The sequence below is a fragment of the Capronia epimyces genome (assembly GCF_000585565.1).
Source record: "Capronia epimyces CBS 606.96 chromosome Unknown aczIQ-supercont1.6, whole genome shotgun sequence".
Taxonomy (NCBI): domain Eukaryota; kingdom Fungi; phylum Ascomycota; class Eurotiomycetes; order Chaetothyriales; family Herpotrichiellaceae; genus Capronia; species Capronia epimyces.
The window spans coordinates 1,018,044-1,031,672 of NW_006912909.1; the positions used below are offsets into that span (position 1 = coordinate 1,018,044).

The 13,629-nt window shown below is 52.8% G+C and overlaps 9 protein-coding genes across 9 annotated transcripts; 5 read left to right on the forward strand and 4 right to left on the reverse strand.

Moving 5' to 3' along the window:
- Nucleotides 1-350: 350 nt before the first annotated feature.
- On the forward strand, nucleotides 351-3,653 carry A1O3_07244 (uncharacterized protein; the record flags this gene model as incomplete). The annotated part of the gene is made up of 1 exon (XM_007737354.1): nucleotides 351-3,653. One exon carries the CDS (start codon nucleotides 351-353, stop codon nucleotides 3,651-3,653), a length of 3,303 nt encoding a protein of 1,100 aa, XP_007735544.1.
- A 713-nt stretch (nucleotides 3,654-4,366) lies between these two features.
- A1O3_07245 (uncharacterized protein) lies at nucleotides 4,367-5,601 on the reverse strand (the record flags this gene model as incomplete). Its single annotated transcript, XM_007737355.1, has 3 exons — nucleotides 4,367-4,438; nucleotides 4,519-5,194; nucleotides 5,372-5,601. 3 exons carry the CDS (start codon nucleotides 5,599-5,601, stop codon nucleotides 4,367-4,369), a joined length of 978 nt encoding a protein of 325 aa, XP_007735545.1.
- A 555-nt stretch (nucleotides 5,602-6,156) lies between these two features.
- Nucleotides 6,157-7,019, reverse strand: A1O3_07246 (uncharacterized protein; the record flags this gene model as incomplete). Its single annotated transcript, XM_007737356.1, has 2 exons — nucleotides 6,157-6,351; nucleotides 6,405-7,019. The coding sequence occupies 2 exons, from the start codon at nucleotides 7,017-7,019 to the stop codon at nucleotides 6,157-6,159; spliced, it is 810 nt and encodes a 269-aa protein (XP_007735546.1).
- A 402-nt stretch (nucleotides 7,020-7,421) lies between these two features.
- Nucleotides 7,422-7,686, forward strand: A1O3_07247 (uncharacterized protein; the record flags this gene model as incomplete). Its single annotated transcript, XM_007737357.1, has 2 exons — nucleotides 7,422-7,469; nucleotides 7,558-7,686. 2 exons carry the CDS (start codon nucleotides 7,422-7,424, stop codon nucleotides 7,684-7,686), a joined length of 177 nt encoding a protein of 58 aa, XP_007735547.1.
- A 263-nt stretch (nucleotides 7,687-7,949) lies between these two features.
- Nucleotides 7,950-9,021, reverse strand: A1O3_07248 (uncharacterized protein; the record flags this gene model as incomplete). The annotated part of the gene is made up of 2 exons (XM_007737358.1): nucleotides 7,950-8,936; nucleotides 8,986-9,021. 2 exons carry the CDS (start codon nucleotides 9,019-9,021, stop codon nucleotides 7,950-7,952), a joined length of 1,023 nt encoding a protein of 340 aa, XP_007735548.1.
- Nucleotides 9,022-9,677: 656 nt separating this feature from the next.
- Nucleotides 9,678-10,202, forward strand: A1O3_07249 (uncharacterized protein; the record flags this gene model as incomplete). Its single annotated transcript, XM_007737359.1, has 1 exon — nucleotides 9,678-10,202. One exon carries the CDS (start codon nucleotides 9,678-9,680, stop codon nucleotides 10,200-10,202), a length of 525 nt encoding a protein of 174 aa, XP_007735549.1.
- A 97-nt stretch (nucleotides 10,203-10,299) lies between these two features.
- On the forward strand, nucleotides 10,300-11,031 carry A1O3_07250 (uncharacterized protein; the record flags this gene model as incomplete). The annotated part of the gene is made up of 1 exon (XM_007737360.1): nucleotides 10,300-11,031. One exon carries the CDS (start codon nucleotides 10,300-10,302, stop codon nucleotides 11,029-11,031), a length of 732 nt encoding a protein of 243 aa, XP_007735550.1.
- A 423-nt stretch (nucleotides 11,032-11,454) lies between these two features.
- A1O3_07251 (uncharacterized protein) lies at nucleotides 11,455-11,824 on the reverse strand (the record flags this gene model as incomplete). Its single annotated transcript, XM_007737361.1, has 2 exons — nucleotides 11,455-11,631; nucleotides 11,762-11,824. The coding sequence occupies 2 exons, from the start codon at nucleotides 11,822-11,824 to the stop codon at nucleotides 11,455-11,457; spliced, it is 240 nt and encodes a 79-aa protein (XP_007735551.1).
- A 1,020-nt stretch (nucleotides 11,825-12,844) lies between these two features.
- A1O3_07252 (uncharacterized protein) lies at nucleotides 12,845-13,491 on the forward strand (the record flags this gene model as incomplete). The annotated part of the gene is made up of 2 exons (XM_007737362.1): nucleotides 12,845-12,934; nucleotides 13,018-13,491. The coding sequence occupies 2 exons, from the start codon at nucleotides 12,845-12,847 to the stop codon at nucleotides 13,489-13,491; spliced, it is 564 nt and encodes a 187-aa protein (XP_007735552.1).
- Between the last annotated feature and the right edge of the window lie 138 nt (nucleotides 13,492-13,629).

The following is a 13,629-nucleotide window of genomic DNA, read 5'->3' on the forward strand; positions in this document are numbered from 1 at the left end:
CCGTCATCAGGGTGTGTCCTGGGCGGTGACATCCCCTTGCTACAGCCTCCCATCCCATCCAGGTCATCCTGAGTTTGAAGTGGTCGTCACCAGCATTGCATGGGCGCTACAGAAAACTTGTTCTGGTTGCGAAGGGAAAGCTGACCCAGTGAGCCCCCCTCGTGCATTGTGCACGCTGATCGATCGATATGCCGGTACCGCTCATCTCTCAGGGGTATCTGTCCTCCCTCAGTAACAAGGCACCTCTTTGCCTGCGGACTACGATACATCGTACGGATCGCAGCTATGCCGCCCAGGTGCGGACAATGTGGTGGTGGGGTCGTCAGTCGAGTGAATGGCCGGTCACTTCAATGGATGAGAATCTGGAGGATCGCATCCGACGGCACCAGAAGATCATGAGGTCAAGATACTCGAGGTTTTTGAGGAGACGGTCAATGTGGGAGGGAGAGGATCACACAGACTGGCCGCGGCACATTTCAGATCGGTATTGGTCTAGCAGATCTTGTGGCTACAAGCCATCGGACACGACAAAATCTTCAGAAGCAAAGCCAACACAGGAAGAGCGCACCGTGGAAGGTTTCCACCGAGATTTTGACGCATTCAGAGCAGCTTTTGATCGGAATTTCGCAAGAGACCCTTACAGAACGCTCTTTGGGAGGCGAATGGCAAGCCACCCGTGGATTACCAATCCCTCCTGGACTGGATTCTCCTGGCTATCGCACCGGGACAATCTACATAAGGACGAGGTTGTACAGCCTAGCAAGCCAGACTCAGCGGATCATGAGAGCGCTCCTCGAGAAAACGCAAATAATGCCACGGTGACGCATTCGGAGGTATTAGAAGGGGACAAGAATGCCATTACTCCCGTTGAAGAAGACTATCAATATGACCCAATCTCAATGAGAAAGGTGCCAATCAAAAAGCCAGAGGCGGCCGCCGAGGTCGAGCCCGAGCCGAAGAAGTCTTTCCTGGAGAAATTTTTTGCAGAACACGATGCTGATATCCCTGTCAAAAAGTATAAGCCACACCAAGGATCTGGATATGGTGCGTCGACTCAAGAAGCTGAGGACTTGGGGTCTGAGGCAAGGGGCGGCAATATGCATCCCCCCTTTGACAGTGGTAGGAAGCAGGAAATGCGTGATCTCATGAAAAGAATCAAGGGCAACAACCTTGACACCACTGCCCAATTCACCGAATCACGCCCCAATCAGAAGGCTGAAGAAGACTCTGACAAGTTAACTATTCCAACAGAGGCTCAAGAATCACCCGAGCTAGATGACAGCACTCCGTTATTCTCAGGCACTGCATATGCCGACCGATTTAGCAATGAAGCCATCGGTCCAAGCAAGTTATCCAATTCGGCTGAAGCAGTAACTCAAGAGGCATCCCAGGATGTGAGTTACATTACAACGGACTCAACCCTTAAGGGCTTTATCAAACAATCCTCCAGTCGGCTTGAGCCAGCATTGGATCGTATCCAAGCAAACACCGATGGAAGAGCGGACGAGGTACCTTTCACGCTACAAACGGCCGTGGATCGCCATGCTTCTGCATTGAAGAAAGAGCTGAAGGAGGCTGAGGATGCTCCGGCTGGGCCAAAGACTCCGGACTATCTGGCGGCAAGCACAGAGGAAGATATAGACCTCCTAAGGGGCAGCGACGTACGTGCAGCTACAAGAACTGCGAGAGTGACAAAGCAAGAAGCAGAAACACTGAAGAGTGAGGCTAGGGCCAAACTTGAGGCGGACTATGCATCTCGACTAGCAGGGGGGAAAGCAGTTGATGGTCATGAGGTTGATGCGTTTGCAAGCAAGCTTACGAAAAGGGTCAATCATGTCTGGGATCATATTCGCGAATACCCACATGGCATAGTGGCGAAAACAATGAATTCTGTGAACGCTTTCAATGACAACTACAAGAAATATGTGCGACCCGAAGGCACGAAATCCTTGACCGACAAGCTTGTGTTTCAAGATCAATCATTGAGCAAGTCCCCTTCGATATACAAGAACACAGGAATGCAGACAGAATCGAAACAGTTGACTCCATCACAGGAGGTGCTGGATGCCGACAAGGAAAGGTCTGAACGGACTATCAAACTGAGAAGGGCAACAATCGGAGCGAAGGAAGAGGCAGAGGCTCGTGACGTACAATTGTCTCAATTGTCTGCTGACATTCGAGCTGCATATGAGGATGGGTATGGCACTATCAACGTCAGCCATCGGCAGCCGGAACTCACTCCTACCAAAGCTGGCACGGGGGATTCAGCACCACCTCCCAAGCCTCACCCTCTGCTGAGCGCCAGTGTCAAACCCGGGGTATCGGTTAATTCAGTTATTGACGAACACGTCGGCACCTTTGAGCCCAAACTCGCAGCGCTAGTGGATAGTGCCAAAGAAGTTCGATCTCAGCTTCGACAGCTTGATGAAGAAGTGGAGCAGATCCGACCTGCTCTCTCTGCCTGTCCACACTTGAGCACCGTTATCGACGGCACAAAAGATGTCCGGAGAGAGTTGCACGAAGCTCATTTGGCCATTCGAGCAATCGAAAGCGGGAGACCTGAAACGGTGTGGAATGCTCTGGATAAGCCTTGCCCCAACTATGGCCAGAAGAGAATCGATTGGCAGGCGGAGGAGATGTCGGCAAACAAGGCGGATCAGTCGGAGGTGGTGGGCGACGGCCATTCAACAATGCCTTTAGAAAACAAGGCATCATCCTCGGCAGTACTTCCCTCACAAGAACCGAAGAAGGTGCCCGAGCCAGTGTTCACACCTTCTGGTTCACCGGTCTGGAATGATGAACAGCCACCTTCAATTGAGAGTCTGAGAAGGGGGACGTTTGATTCAAAGTTTATCATCCTTGCTTATAATCCTTCCACAAGCAAGGTCGAGTTCTCGCCCATGAACGAGCCGGCAAAGCCAACACACAAAGCAGCCGATCCCGTTGGGATCTTGAGCAGACTCAAAAACGCTCCCGAATTCCTGAGGCACTTTGCGTTGTTGAAGAGGGCAGGCTACTCACTCTTCAACGGTAAAGAAAACATGCTCATCTTCAAGAAGAAACAGCCCGAGCATAGTTCCGGTTCATCGCCCGCACAAAGGGTGGTGGAGCCGAAGGCCGCCACTGCGACAGCCTCAACCAGTTCTGCCTCTGCTACGAAGACTCGTGCTAACGAAGAGTCGGCAATTTCAAGTGCCACGGTGCTGGAAGAAATACCAAAAGAAGTCGAACAGACCGTTGGACCGGCGGGCTCAACAGCGCGCTTCTCTCGCCCGTTAGGCGATGTAGGCCAAGTTCGGGTGAAGAGGCAAGAAGAGGTGTTTTCCGGCACCATTCGACCAAATGCAGCAGCCCAGTCATCGAGTGCTGAGGATGATAGGTTGTCGACGTCCACGCCCAAGCCTGCCTTGGGCACTTCCAACGAACAGAGAGACGGGGTTTGGAAACGGTTCACGCGTAGCTTGAAACAGACGGTCATGATCGTTGCAGCTCTCGGTGGCGGTGCCTATACTATCGGATTCATCGCTGAAGGGATGGGTGCGGAGACGCAGAAACAGAAAGGCGTTGAAGACACTCAAGCTCGCGGGCCGAGGAAGAGAATCGTGATGACAGGTCAGAGACCAGGGATATACAGCACCGAGAGCTCAAGGTAAGGCTGCATGACTATCTGCTGGTGTATACGATGGGCTATGTGTGAAGGGCCCGGCAAAGATGGTCGGCCAACAGAGTATGACATTGATATCTATATCTGGAGTCGGGGAGCAAGGCTGAGATGGAAAGGGCGTCAGGCGTCACACGATTCGGGCTTGGGCTTATTGGAACTGTATCCGTACTGGATGTATTTAGCAAGGGTTGGTCGTCGCCACTCATGACATTTTACGTTTAGCCTCCTTTTTGCTTTTTGCCCTTTGCCCATGCGTGCAGAAACAGTAACTGGACTGTATTACAGTATTTGGAGCACGTACTCTACACTCCGCGGTGTCTATGTGGATATGGATATGTACCACCCCTTGTTGATACCCATATACGTCTAAGAAGATGGCTATATTCTGGCTCTAGGAACATACATATATACACTGTGTACTTCCTTCCCCCACATAGACGGGGGCAACCCAAAGCTGAACTTTTTTCTTTCCTTTCTGAAGACCATGTCAACATCCTGATCCTGATCCTGACTCGGAGCCACCAGCCAGCCTCTATCAGTGACCTAACAACGCCGTGCTGTGCCTCCAGGAGAACAAGTAGACAATAGTAGTCCTCGACTTCATCTTGAACAAGGCCGTGGCGGTCGTGAAGCGCTCGATTCATATACTCGAGGGCGAAACCACAGCATCATGCTCGCCGTCATATATCATCACCAGGGCCGTCACGCCTCGAGTTTGGTCATGAAATTTCTTCGCATGCTGGAATTTACGACGCCGCCGACGCCAAACGCAGGCTACGCAGTACAAGTCAGCAAGAAACAGCCGGCATAGATCGAGCCGAGACAATGAATCGGCAGAGTGACTTATGACTTACAACGATACGACCCATTCTAGCAAAGGTACTCACACTCCAGTCTCTGAGGACCCGGAGATATCGTTTGCGGAATCCCAGACTTCCCTGTCTGTTGTACAAGTCTAATCCAAGCAAGTGGATTGGTGTGGATATCACCTGGACCGCCGCCGGCGCCAGGAACTGCGCCGTGTTTGTCCGGCCGGCCTCGGTACTGAGGAGGGCTGAGAATCTTGACCTAATGCGCGCAGGCAAGTTGCAGAGGTGTGGTGCAATCAGAGGAGGTAGGTTGAACGATGCGAAGATGGTAAAGCTGTCTCGGACGGCAAACAAGGCGTAGGAGAGTTTTGGAACTGCCGCCGCAGCCGCTGCGGCCGGTGAAGTGGAAGCGGAGGGCACAGGCACTCCAAACATCCTCGCAAAGCACGAGTCTTTGTACACACACATGCTCATGTTCACGAAAGACGTTGCGGCGAACTTTGTGGGCCCTGATGTGACCGTTGATGCTGGACTTGACGAAACAATCGACGAGACCGTGTCGACGGTGTTGGCTGTGGCGTAGGTGGAGAGATACAAGGAGAAAATGAGGAGGAACGGCCGAGAGAAGACAAATGTGTGTGGACGGGTGACTGCAGGCCGGAGTGATCGAAGCAGACAGGACGAGAATGTAGCACCCTTCGCGGCCTTTTCCACAATAGATCTAGTTCTCGCCGTTAGTTACGGGTGTTCCTCGTCTTGCAGGATCAGACGCAGAGGGCCCTGTCCACAGGGAAACCCGCTACGCCGTATGGTGCCTTGACAGTTGTAGGCAGTCATGTCGGGGGGTGGTGTTGATGGTGATCCCTTCTGCCAGACCACCACAGCGCTCCGTACATACCGGTCAATCACACAGATCACAGGCGCTACCACGGCCGAAGCACTCGCGGCAGATGTAAGATCAGCACCGAACCGCAGTCCCAGGTTCGTGGTATTCCATTGCGTCGCCTTCTCCGGCTCCAAATGTCCTGGCCTTACGGCGGGGACGAGGATCTGGGGTTTCCGTACAGCGGTAGCGGCTCCTGAAGTCCTCGCAGGCTCTTCGCATTGTCTGGGGTCGAGGCCGGGCATGGTGGAGGAGCTTTTTGCGGCGAGAAATGCCGCATTGGAGGAGATTTACGGGACGCGGTGATGGGAAAACCAACCCTCCCCTAGGACGACAAAGGCATGTTCGGGGTGCCGGGCTGCCCACAGGCGATGTGTCGAGCAAAGAACGGCGCAGCATTGAAAGCTGCTGTTGAAGGATTGATAAATAATTGTTCGAGTCAACTTTCAGCTTCCACTTCGGGTCATCAGCATCCGATCCGACGTCACCCACCTTGTCCTATCGACAAGGGGCGAGCACGAGACTACTGGGGTTAAACTAATTATCCATTAGACTGTTTGGCCTCCAAAAGATGAGCCAGCTACTTCGAGGAGTTTGGAGATCTTAGTATTATCGTGTTTGGTTGAGTAACGACGTATCTAACATTTTGCTGCGGAGCGAGATGGGTTTGGTTGAACGAACTGTCAACCAGAAGGCTTCCTGGGGCCTCTGATGATACAGCAGTACAAAGGTTTCATGTGGCAGAAGACGACGCCCAAAGACTGTCCATTACAGCCTCCTCTTCACCATATCTGGGTAGGTTACAGTTCTTTATTCGCTTTGGCTACTGCTCTAGCATCGGCCTGCATTGCCGCTTCTCTGCCTGTAGAATGTTTATCGCCAACAGCCTTCTCACCACCAACGGCGCGGAAGGCATGGTAGAAGGTCCATTCGACAGCCTCCTCGACAGGCTTATCGAACAAGTATGGAAGCGAGGGCACTGCTGCCAGACCGAGCTGCGATCGTGTTAGTTCGGTACACCAGACCTAAAATGCGAGACTTAGCCTACCCCAATCGGACCCCACGTCCTGATGGTTGTGTTCTTTGCATTCTTCAGAGCCTTTCCGGAGTACTTTACTATACTGTGTATAGTGAATGCCGGCAATCCCATGGATGCTATGCTCTGAAATACAGCTCGCTGGACCATAACACTCCGGTAATCTTCGATGGCAGGTATCTCGACTGGTGTGGTCTGTGCTAGAGACTGGTCTTTCTCTGTAGAGTCTTTCTGGGTGGCATTGTGAAACTCTTCTGCCTTGGGAGCTAGAAGCCTCTGATTTCTCTTGTACGCTTTCCAGCCTTCATTGCCGACATCGCCAAGTATGTATGCCCATGACACAGCGTATGCGCCTCGAACGAGGACGGGATGGGCGACAGGGCGAAAAGACTCGCCGATGTCTGATGTGTACGCGACATAACGGTGGGCGCTCAGCATAATGGTCCGCAGGCGGTTTGCGTAGGCAGCATATCGTACGTTGGATTCGGTAGTATCTGGCCCCGCGCCTTCGTAGACGTTGTCCCAAGAGTCATCTTGCTTGTCGACGAGCTTTTGCAGGTCATCGGGTAACTTCTCTCGTAAAGGGACGGTGTTGGGGTGAGGATCGTTCTGGTCTTTGCCGGCCATCTTGCAGCTGGAAGGAGAGCAATGTCAGACAAGACAGGTATGAAGCTACCTGCCGCTTTTTTATACACACAGCCACATCTGAGTCGTGCGGCAACAAGGGGCGCAGCTCCGCCTTTAATGCTTGAATCCGGAGGCCATCGGGAAGTGTATTGGGGGCGCCCAGGGCCTAAGGAGCCCAAGAGCAGCCTGACGCACCGCAATTGCCCCCCAAAGCGTGTGCATTGAAGCTCTTCTTGATCCACCGTAGATACCAGCCCATCCCTCTTTGGGACTAGCAGGTTGAGCTCAAGCTGCGACGTTCAAATCGCAGGACGGAACATACAAAATACTCTTTTCCTGCAGCCAACGCCCACGTCCTCCATCCTACCATTCGACACTTCATATCCTGTCAAATCCGTCAAGATGGTCGCCATGTATACCGTTGCCGGCCGCCAGATCGGTTCGCACTATGTACGTTGGCCCGGAGCAGCCGTTCCAACGTGTTACCTTCCCGTTCAATCCTGGCACGATTCTCCTTCGACGAACTGACGATGTATAGCTGGCTATTGCCACCCTCGGCGCAACTTTCGGCCTTCCCTGGCTATTGACAAGAGGTGGTTCATCCAAGAAATCAACCACGCCCCCCATCAACGCTTCAAGCAAGGATGAGGAGAAGTTTATTCAGTAAGGACCGCTCCGGCAGAACCAACTCCCGCAAACAAGCCTGACCCCGTCCCAGAGAGTTTTTGCAGTCGGTTGAGCAAGAAGACAAGGCGAGCAAGATTTCCGGCAAGGAGGCTCATTAAACAAGGCCCAAGAATCACTTCAGTATGGCGAGATCACAGTCAGAGAGATTCGCGTCTTGTACATAGGCTAGATGGATGAAAAAAAGAGCTACAACAATGTTGCTTCCTGCATTGGAAACGTAACTCTTCCAACTTACTGCCGTGGTCATGGATTCAACTCAAACACTGCCCCGTCCTCAGTCGGTCGTCCCATCTTCACCCTTGCGAAGCCTTGCTTCAAGTCCATCACGATGGAGAACAGCGTTGCGCTGGTACTTTTCTCACCCAGAGCTCGGCAGATGGCAGCTGGATAGTTCTTTTCGTCCTTCAAGATCTCACCGAGGTTCTGTACAGACGGTTTGTTGACCCCCCTGATCAGTTCTTGGATGCGTTCCAGTCTGAAAGGAGAGTCCTGGACGAACAGTGTCCCCTCTACCTTGTGCTGTTTGACCAGGTGATTTGAATGAGTGCAGATCCCGTTCTGGTCCATAGGTATTTCCACGATATCATGAGCCGTACATTCGAATCCTGTGCCACCCGTGGACGCATCGGCGATGGTGATGTGACAGGCTGACGCCACCCCTATCTGTCGAAGAGTGTTTGCGGCGGCTTCTCTGGAGGTGCTGTTAAGCACGGTCCTGAGGGCAAGATGACATGGGAGTTTGCTGTAGGAGACACCCAGTGCCTGGATGGCGTTCAGTGTAACCCCGACACCAGCCGAATTCAGGCCAATCTTCCCAATGATGCCGCCTTCGGTCATCATGTGTATCCTCGGCTTGGGGGCTTGCTCGATCCAGAGTGAGATTATGTTGGGACTTTGTTCGAACCTCCAGTCCCAATTCTGGGCCAGGAAACTGGCGTCTGATGTCTTCCAAGCCAATGCGGTACAGCCATCACTCAACATGCCAAATGCGATTTCGGTGCGAACATTGAGGGCGACTATTGACTCCAGATCCAGGCCGGCTCCATCAGCCACCCCTTTCATTTCCTCAACAAATTCGGGATATGAGGTTTCCAGCCAAGGGAGGAAGCGCCGTGCTACGTCGCGCACCTGAAGCCATGAGAGTTTGGTGCGGTCCTCGAAAAACTGGGTATAGAAAGCAATGCTTCCATGGACCTCGGTTTTGGCGGCTTGCCCGTGCTGTTGGCCTATCTAGATAGTGTTCAGAGGGATGGATATTCACATGGATGGACTGTCTTACTTCATATGGCGTGCCTGAACACCTAACGTGCTTCATCCTGACCGGCCGTAACTATGTATAGGACACAGTCTGTACGGGAAGGAGCCATGCTCGCAAGATGAAGCGATCTCAATTATTAATTCCCGGCTGCTGAGGCCCAGGAACTCCAAGATGCGGAGTTGAGCGGGATTGGGAGGCCCCTAAGCCCCTAAGCCCTTAGGCCTTACGAGCCAGTCCCATAATCTTCTGTGCTCCCTGAGATAGCGGAGTGATAATACTGCGGGAGGACGCATGAATCGTAAACACAGGCAAGCTGTTTGTACAGAGGACCAGATTGGAACGGTGATGTGTATAGTTAACGTGGCCGTTCCAAGAGCCGATCAATCATCGAGGTATCTATAGCAGCGGCGTAGGATAAGGCAGGCGCTGTCGACAGTCATGCTGCGCAGTTGCTGTGCCTAAAAGGAGCCTTATAGGTAGTTATGCCTTAATTAGGCCTTCAGCTCCAACCACTTCGTCTCACCAACCAACCTGGCACTTCTCTTGCTGCTCATCATCATCACAACAACTCTGTGTAGGTAGATACATAGCTTCTGTGGGGGCCATACCGTCCATTCCTCACTCTAGGGCTCTCAGGTCTCCGTCGCTAGCCAGCAGATGCTCTTCCGACAAAGCAACGTCCCTGGTGCCCAGCTGTGAAAAGGGCCAACCCGATGCGAGCACCGTTTCCTCTGTCCTTACGCATTGGCACCGACATTGTAGCCACAAGTCGAATCTTATCCCCCTTGCAACCGGATTACAAGCGACTCTCTAGACTAGCTGCCCGCTTTCTGCACCCTAGAGAGCTCGATGATCTGAATCACCGGTTTCCCAACTGGAAGGACGCACAATCACACGATGGGCTAAAGAGACAACAGCTTGCCGCGTGGCTTGCCGGTCGCTGGGCTGCCAAAGAAGCGGCCAAAAAAGCCTGGGATGCCACACTGCTTGGATTCCGGGATCTGAGGGTCGAGCCCGAAACCGGAGGGAGGGTGCAAGTCATCTGCGACACCCGTCTTGCGCGCGACCCTCCACCAATCAATCGAATCACTGAGCAGGCAGCACAGTTGAGCATCAGTCACGACGGTGATTATACCATCGCAATGGTAATGGCGACACCTCTTCATCCCGACATTTCGGCCGATCTCGCTTTTAGGAAGTCCGCAGCCGAGGCGAGATTGGTAGATAAGCAGGCTTGATCCTCTGTCGAAATTCAAAGTGATGCCACCGACCAGAGGTACCAGCGCCTTGAAGCAAGCTACCAGGTAATACGACGATCACCCATTTCTGCCCACCATGGCTCCCAAATTTGATGATAAACTCAGGTTTGAGCAAGATCCACGATGGAGTGCCGTCGACGCCTTCGCTGCAACCCATCTACTTTCGCCCTCGCGGAACAAATACCATGAGGCTCTTGAGTTTGCGTATTCCAATTCGCTTGCCAAAGGGCTCCCTGACATCGCGTCGTACCCAGCTCAGGGCAAGCTCTTGTCCATTCAAGTCCAGATCACGCGAGCAAAGAACATATTGGAAGTCGGGACGCTAGGAGGCTACTCCGCCATATGGTTGGCATCTGGAGCCGGCGAAGATGTCCGAGTAACCACTGTGGAAGTTGATCCGAAGCACAAACAAGTAGCCGAAGAAAACATAGCCCATGCTGGGCTCTCCAGCCAAATCAGCGTGTTGCTGGGTTCTGGGCTGGAAGTCCTACCTGAACTGGTCAAAGAGGTCAAGGCTGGCAAGCGCGAACCATTTGATTTTGTCTTCATCGATGCAGACAAGGAGAACAACCTGGCGTATTTTGAGCTGGCTCTGCAGATAACAAAGCCGAAAACCTGCATCTACGTCGACAATGTTGTGCGTCAGGGCAAGCTTGCTGACGAGGCTGCCGCACAACAAGACCCCCGTGTTGCTGGCACACGGAAACTGGTAGAGGCAGTCGGAAGCAATGAAAAGGTGGACGCTGTGGTCATTCAGACTGTCTCGGAGAAGAACTACGACGGCTTCCTGCTGGCAGTCGTCAAATAGGACAGGTGCTGCTAAGGGATTTATAGCCGATGAATGTTGAGAGGGCGCTGCTACAAAACCAAACCCAGGAAGACGTCAATCCTCATGAGGTCTTCCTCTACCTCCTTCACTCCTCGGCCTTGTCCAAACCCTCTCGATCTACGTCCGGCAGATCTGGATTGACCCGGATATGGGTGGGCACGGATGAAACGAAGCCAACAAATTACGCACTGTGCCTTTACGATATCTGGAGGTTCATGGTTGAGTGATACAGAGGAGGATGAATGACTCGGGATTGACTCGGGAGGCTCATCGTATCGGCGGTCAACCGAGTCTGACTATTTTGATATTCATCTACATATCTTGAAAGGACCGCGCCCACCTTACCAAGAGGCTCTGGCGAGGTTGAATTGAATCAGAGTGAGATTCTCAAAGTTTCATGCTTCACCACTCCTTATCCAAGTCCGTCACCGTGTTCGGCTTATGCGCCACCTTCTTATTGTTCTGGTCTGTATACACGACTGCGGGAGCATGGCGGGCGCCTTTGGCATCGAGGCTGCGCGCTTGATCTTCATCGGTCACGATCTGCTCGACTTTGCCCTCATGTTTGCCTCCACGGTACTAATGATAGTAGCCAATACCTTTGTCAGCAGGCGTTTTGCACAAAATATAGGTACCTTCGTCCCAAACCCCTAATCGTATCCTCCCAGCAGACTTGTCTCGAGCGCGTTTATAGAGGCTGCCCACTTACCGGTGTGCTGACTGTATCGCCCTGTTCGATTGTTGCACCGCCTTTGGATTTGAGATCGGACATGGTGACTTCTCAGTGTCAAGGAGTGGAGGTTGAATACCTAGTAGTATGTGCAGGCTTATCAGACTTGGTCGAGCGAGGTCTTGATGGGCACTACCGGCTAAATGGACAAGGTATTGTAAGATATCTTGACGACAGTCTCGGAGGATCAGTTCGATGGAGGAGAAGTTGGTGGGCGTCGCGCGACATCCCTGCTCTGGGTATCTGGGCATCGTATGTACGTCACAATACAGGATGATCTGTGATCCGAGTCGTACCCTGTAGGTACCAGACCAGGCACCTACCAGGTGTGGTTTAATACCTACCTTCCTACCTTAGGGAGGGTATATGTATCTGACACCCAGTCCAGGCTTGTACTGACCAGCTTGGGTGCTATCCTGCCGTTTCAACGAACCATGCTGTCGTATTTAGGACGCCTGCTTTCGTGCTTCCACGGCTGTTAGGTAGATACCTAGTACCTTGGGTAATGAACAGTACACTGTCATAGTGCAGGGGAGTTCTCAGGTATTGGACGGAGTGTACGAGTACAGTATGCACTGTTCAATAATGGTGACCGCCAATACGTCAGGCTTAGGAGGCTCCCCGGTCCAGGCGAATAATGTGTTGATTTGATTGGCGGAATGATGTCCCTGCCGCATCATCGCCTCTGATGTTCTCTTTGCCTCACTGGCACCGATTCTCACCGGAGCACAGCCTGTAATTGTATAACCGTATACTTTCATCTACCCTGAAATGACGAGAATCTTCACTGCCACTGTCACCGCAGCCGGAGATGAGATCACACATCCCCTGGGTGACGTCACTCACCTTTCTCTACCACGACCGACTCTTCTCGACTTCATCTCGACTTCAAGTCACAGCGAGAACTCGTTGTATTAATTGTTCGCACACTTTCTTCACTTCAATCAACTACTGATTCCAGCGGAGTACGACTGACTTGATTGAATCGAACGTCAAACACGACCGAAGGAACCACAACGAACAGACCAGAACCACGTTTCACCCAGAGCCCCTGTCCCCGAGATGGCATCAAGGAACGCAGACTCAGCCACCAACGCCCAAGGCGAGTTCACACCTCACAAGCCAAGATCTGAGCCTCTCGAAACTGGTGGTGTAAGTACACACCCATGTCACCCGGACCTTTTGTCTTCTCTTCCCGAGAACAACAGTCCAAACTAATGCTCTTCCTCTTGCAGCACCAAGTCGGTGTCAAGTCCACCCCGGCCGACTTCGCCCCAGAGTTCTCAGCCCAGACGCTTCCAGCCGGCTCAGCGCCTCCAGCGTCGACATACACGCCAAATCCGGTGTCTGAAGTACCAGGCCAAGCAAATAACGATGACGTCCTCCGCAGTCACGGAAAGGAAGGTGTTCGAACGGACCCTCTAAGCACACTGCCTGGAGCGACCTCGGCCGACGTGCACCAAGGACTAGGACATCCAGGCCAGGGCCAGACATCGACTGAGATCCGCCATGAAGGCCAACACACCCGCAAGAAACAGACCTCCGGCCTTGAAGGTGTCGGTGCCACAGCTGGCGGGGGCCTGCTGTCGGAGGGGGACCATCCCAGAGGCCCCTTACCTGAACATAATGCCACTCTTGCCGGTGCCGAGTCGAAGCAGCCTGTGAGTGCTGTCGAACTTGCCGCCGAGGGCGACAGCGCCAGGAAGTAACAATACGACCGCTCTGAGGGCAGTATTGAGGTGGAGACACAGACACAGACCGCAAGCTTACACGAGTTAAGTGTCTATCTCTCCAGTGGCTGTCGAGTAGTCATGGGTCATTTGAGACAATGGAAAAATGGCGTAGGA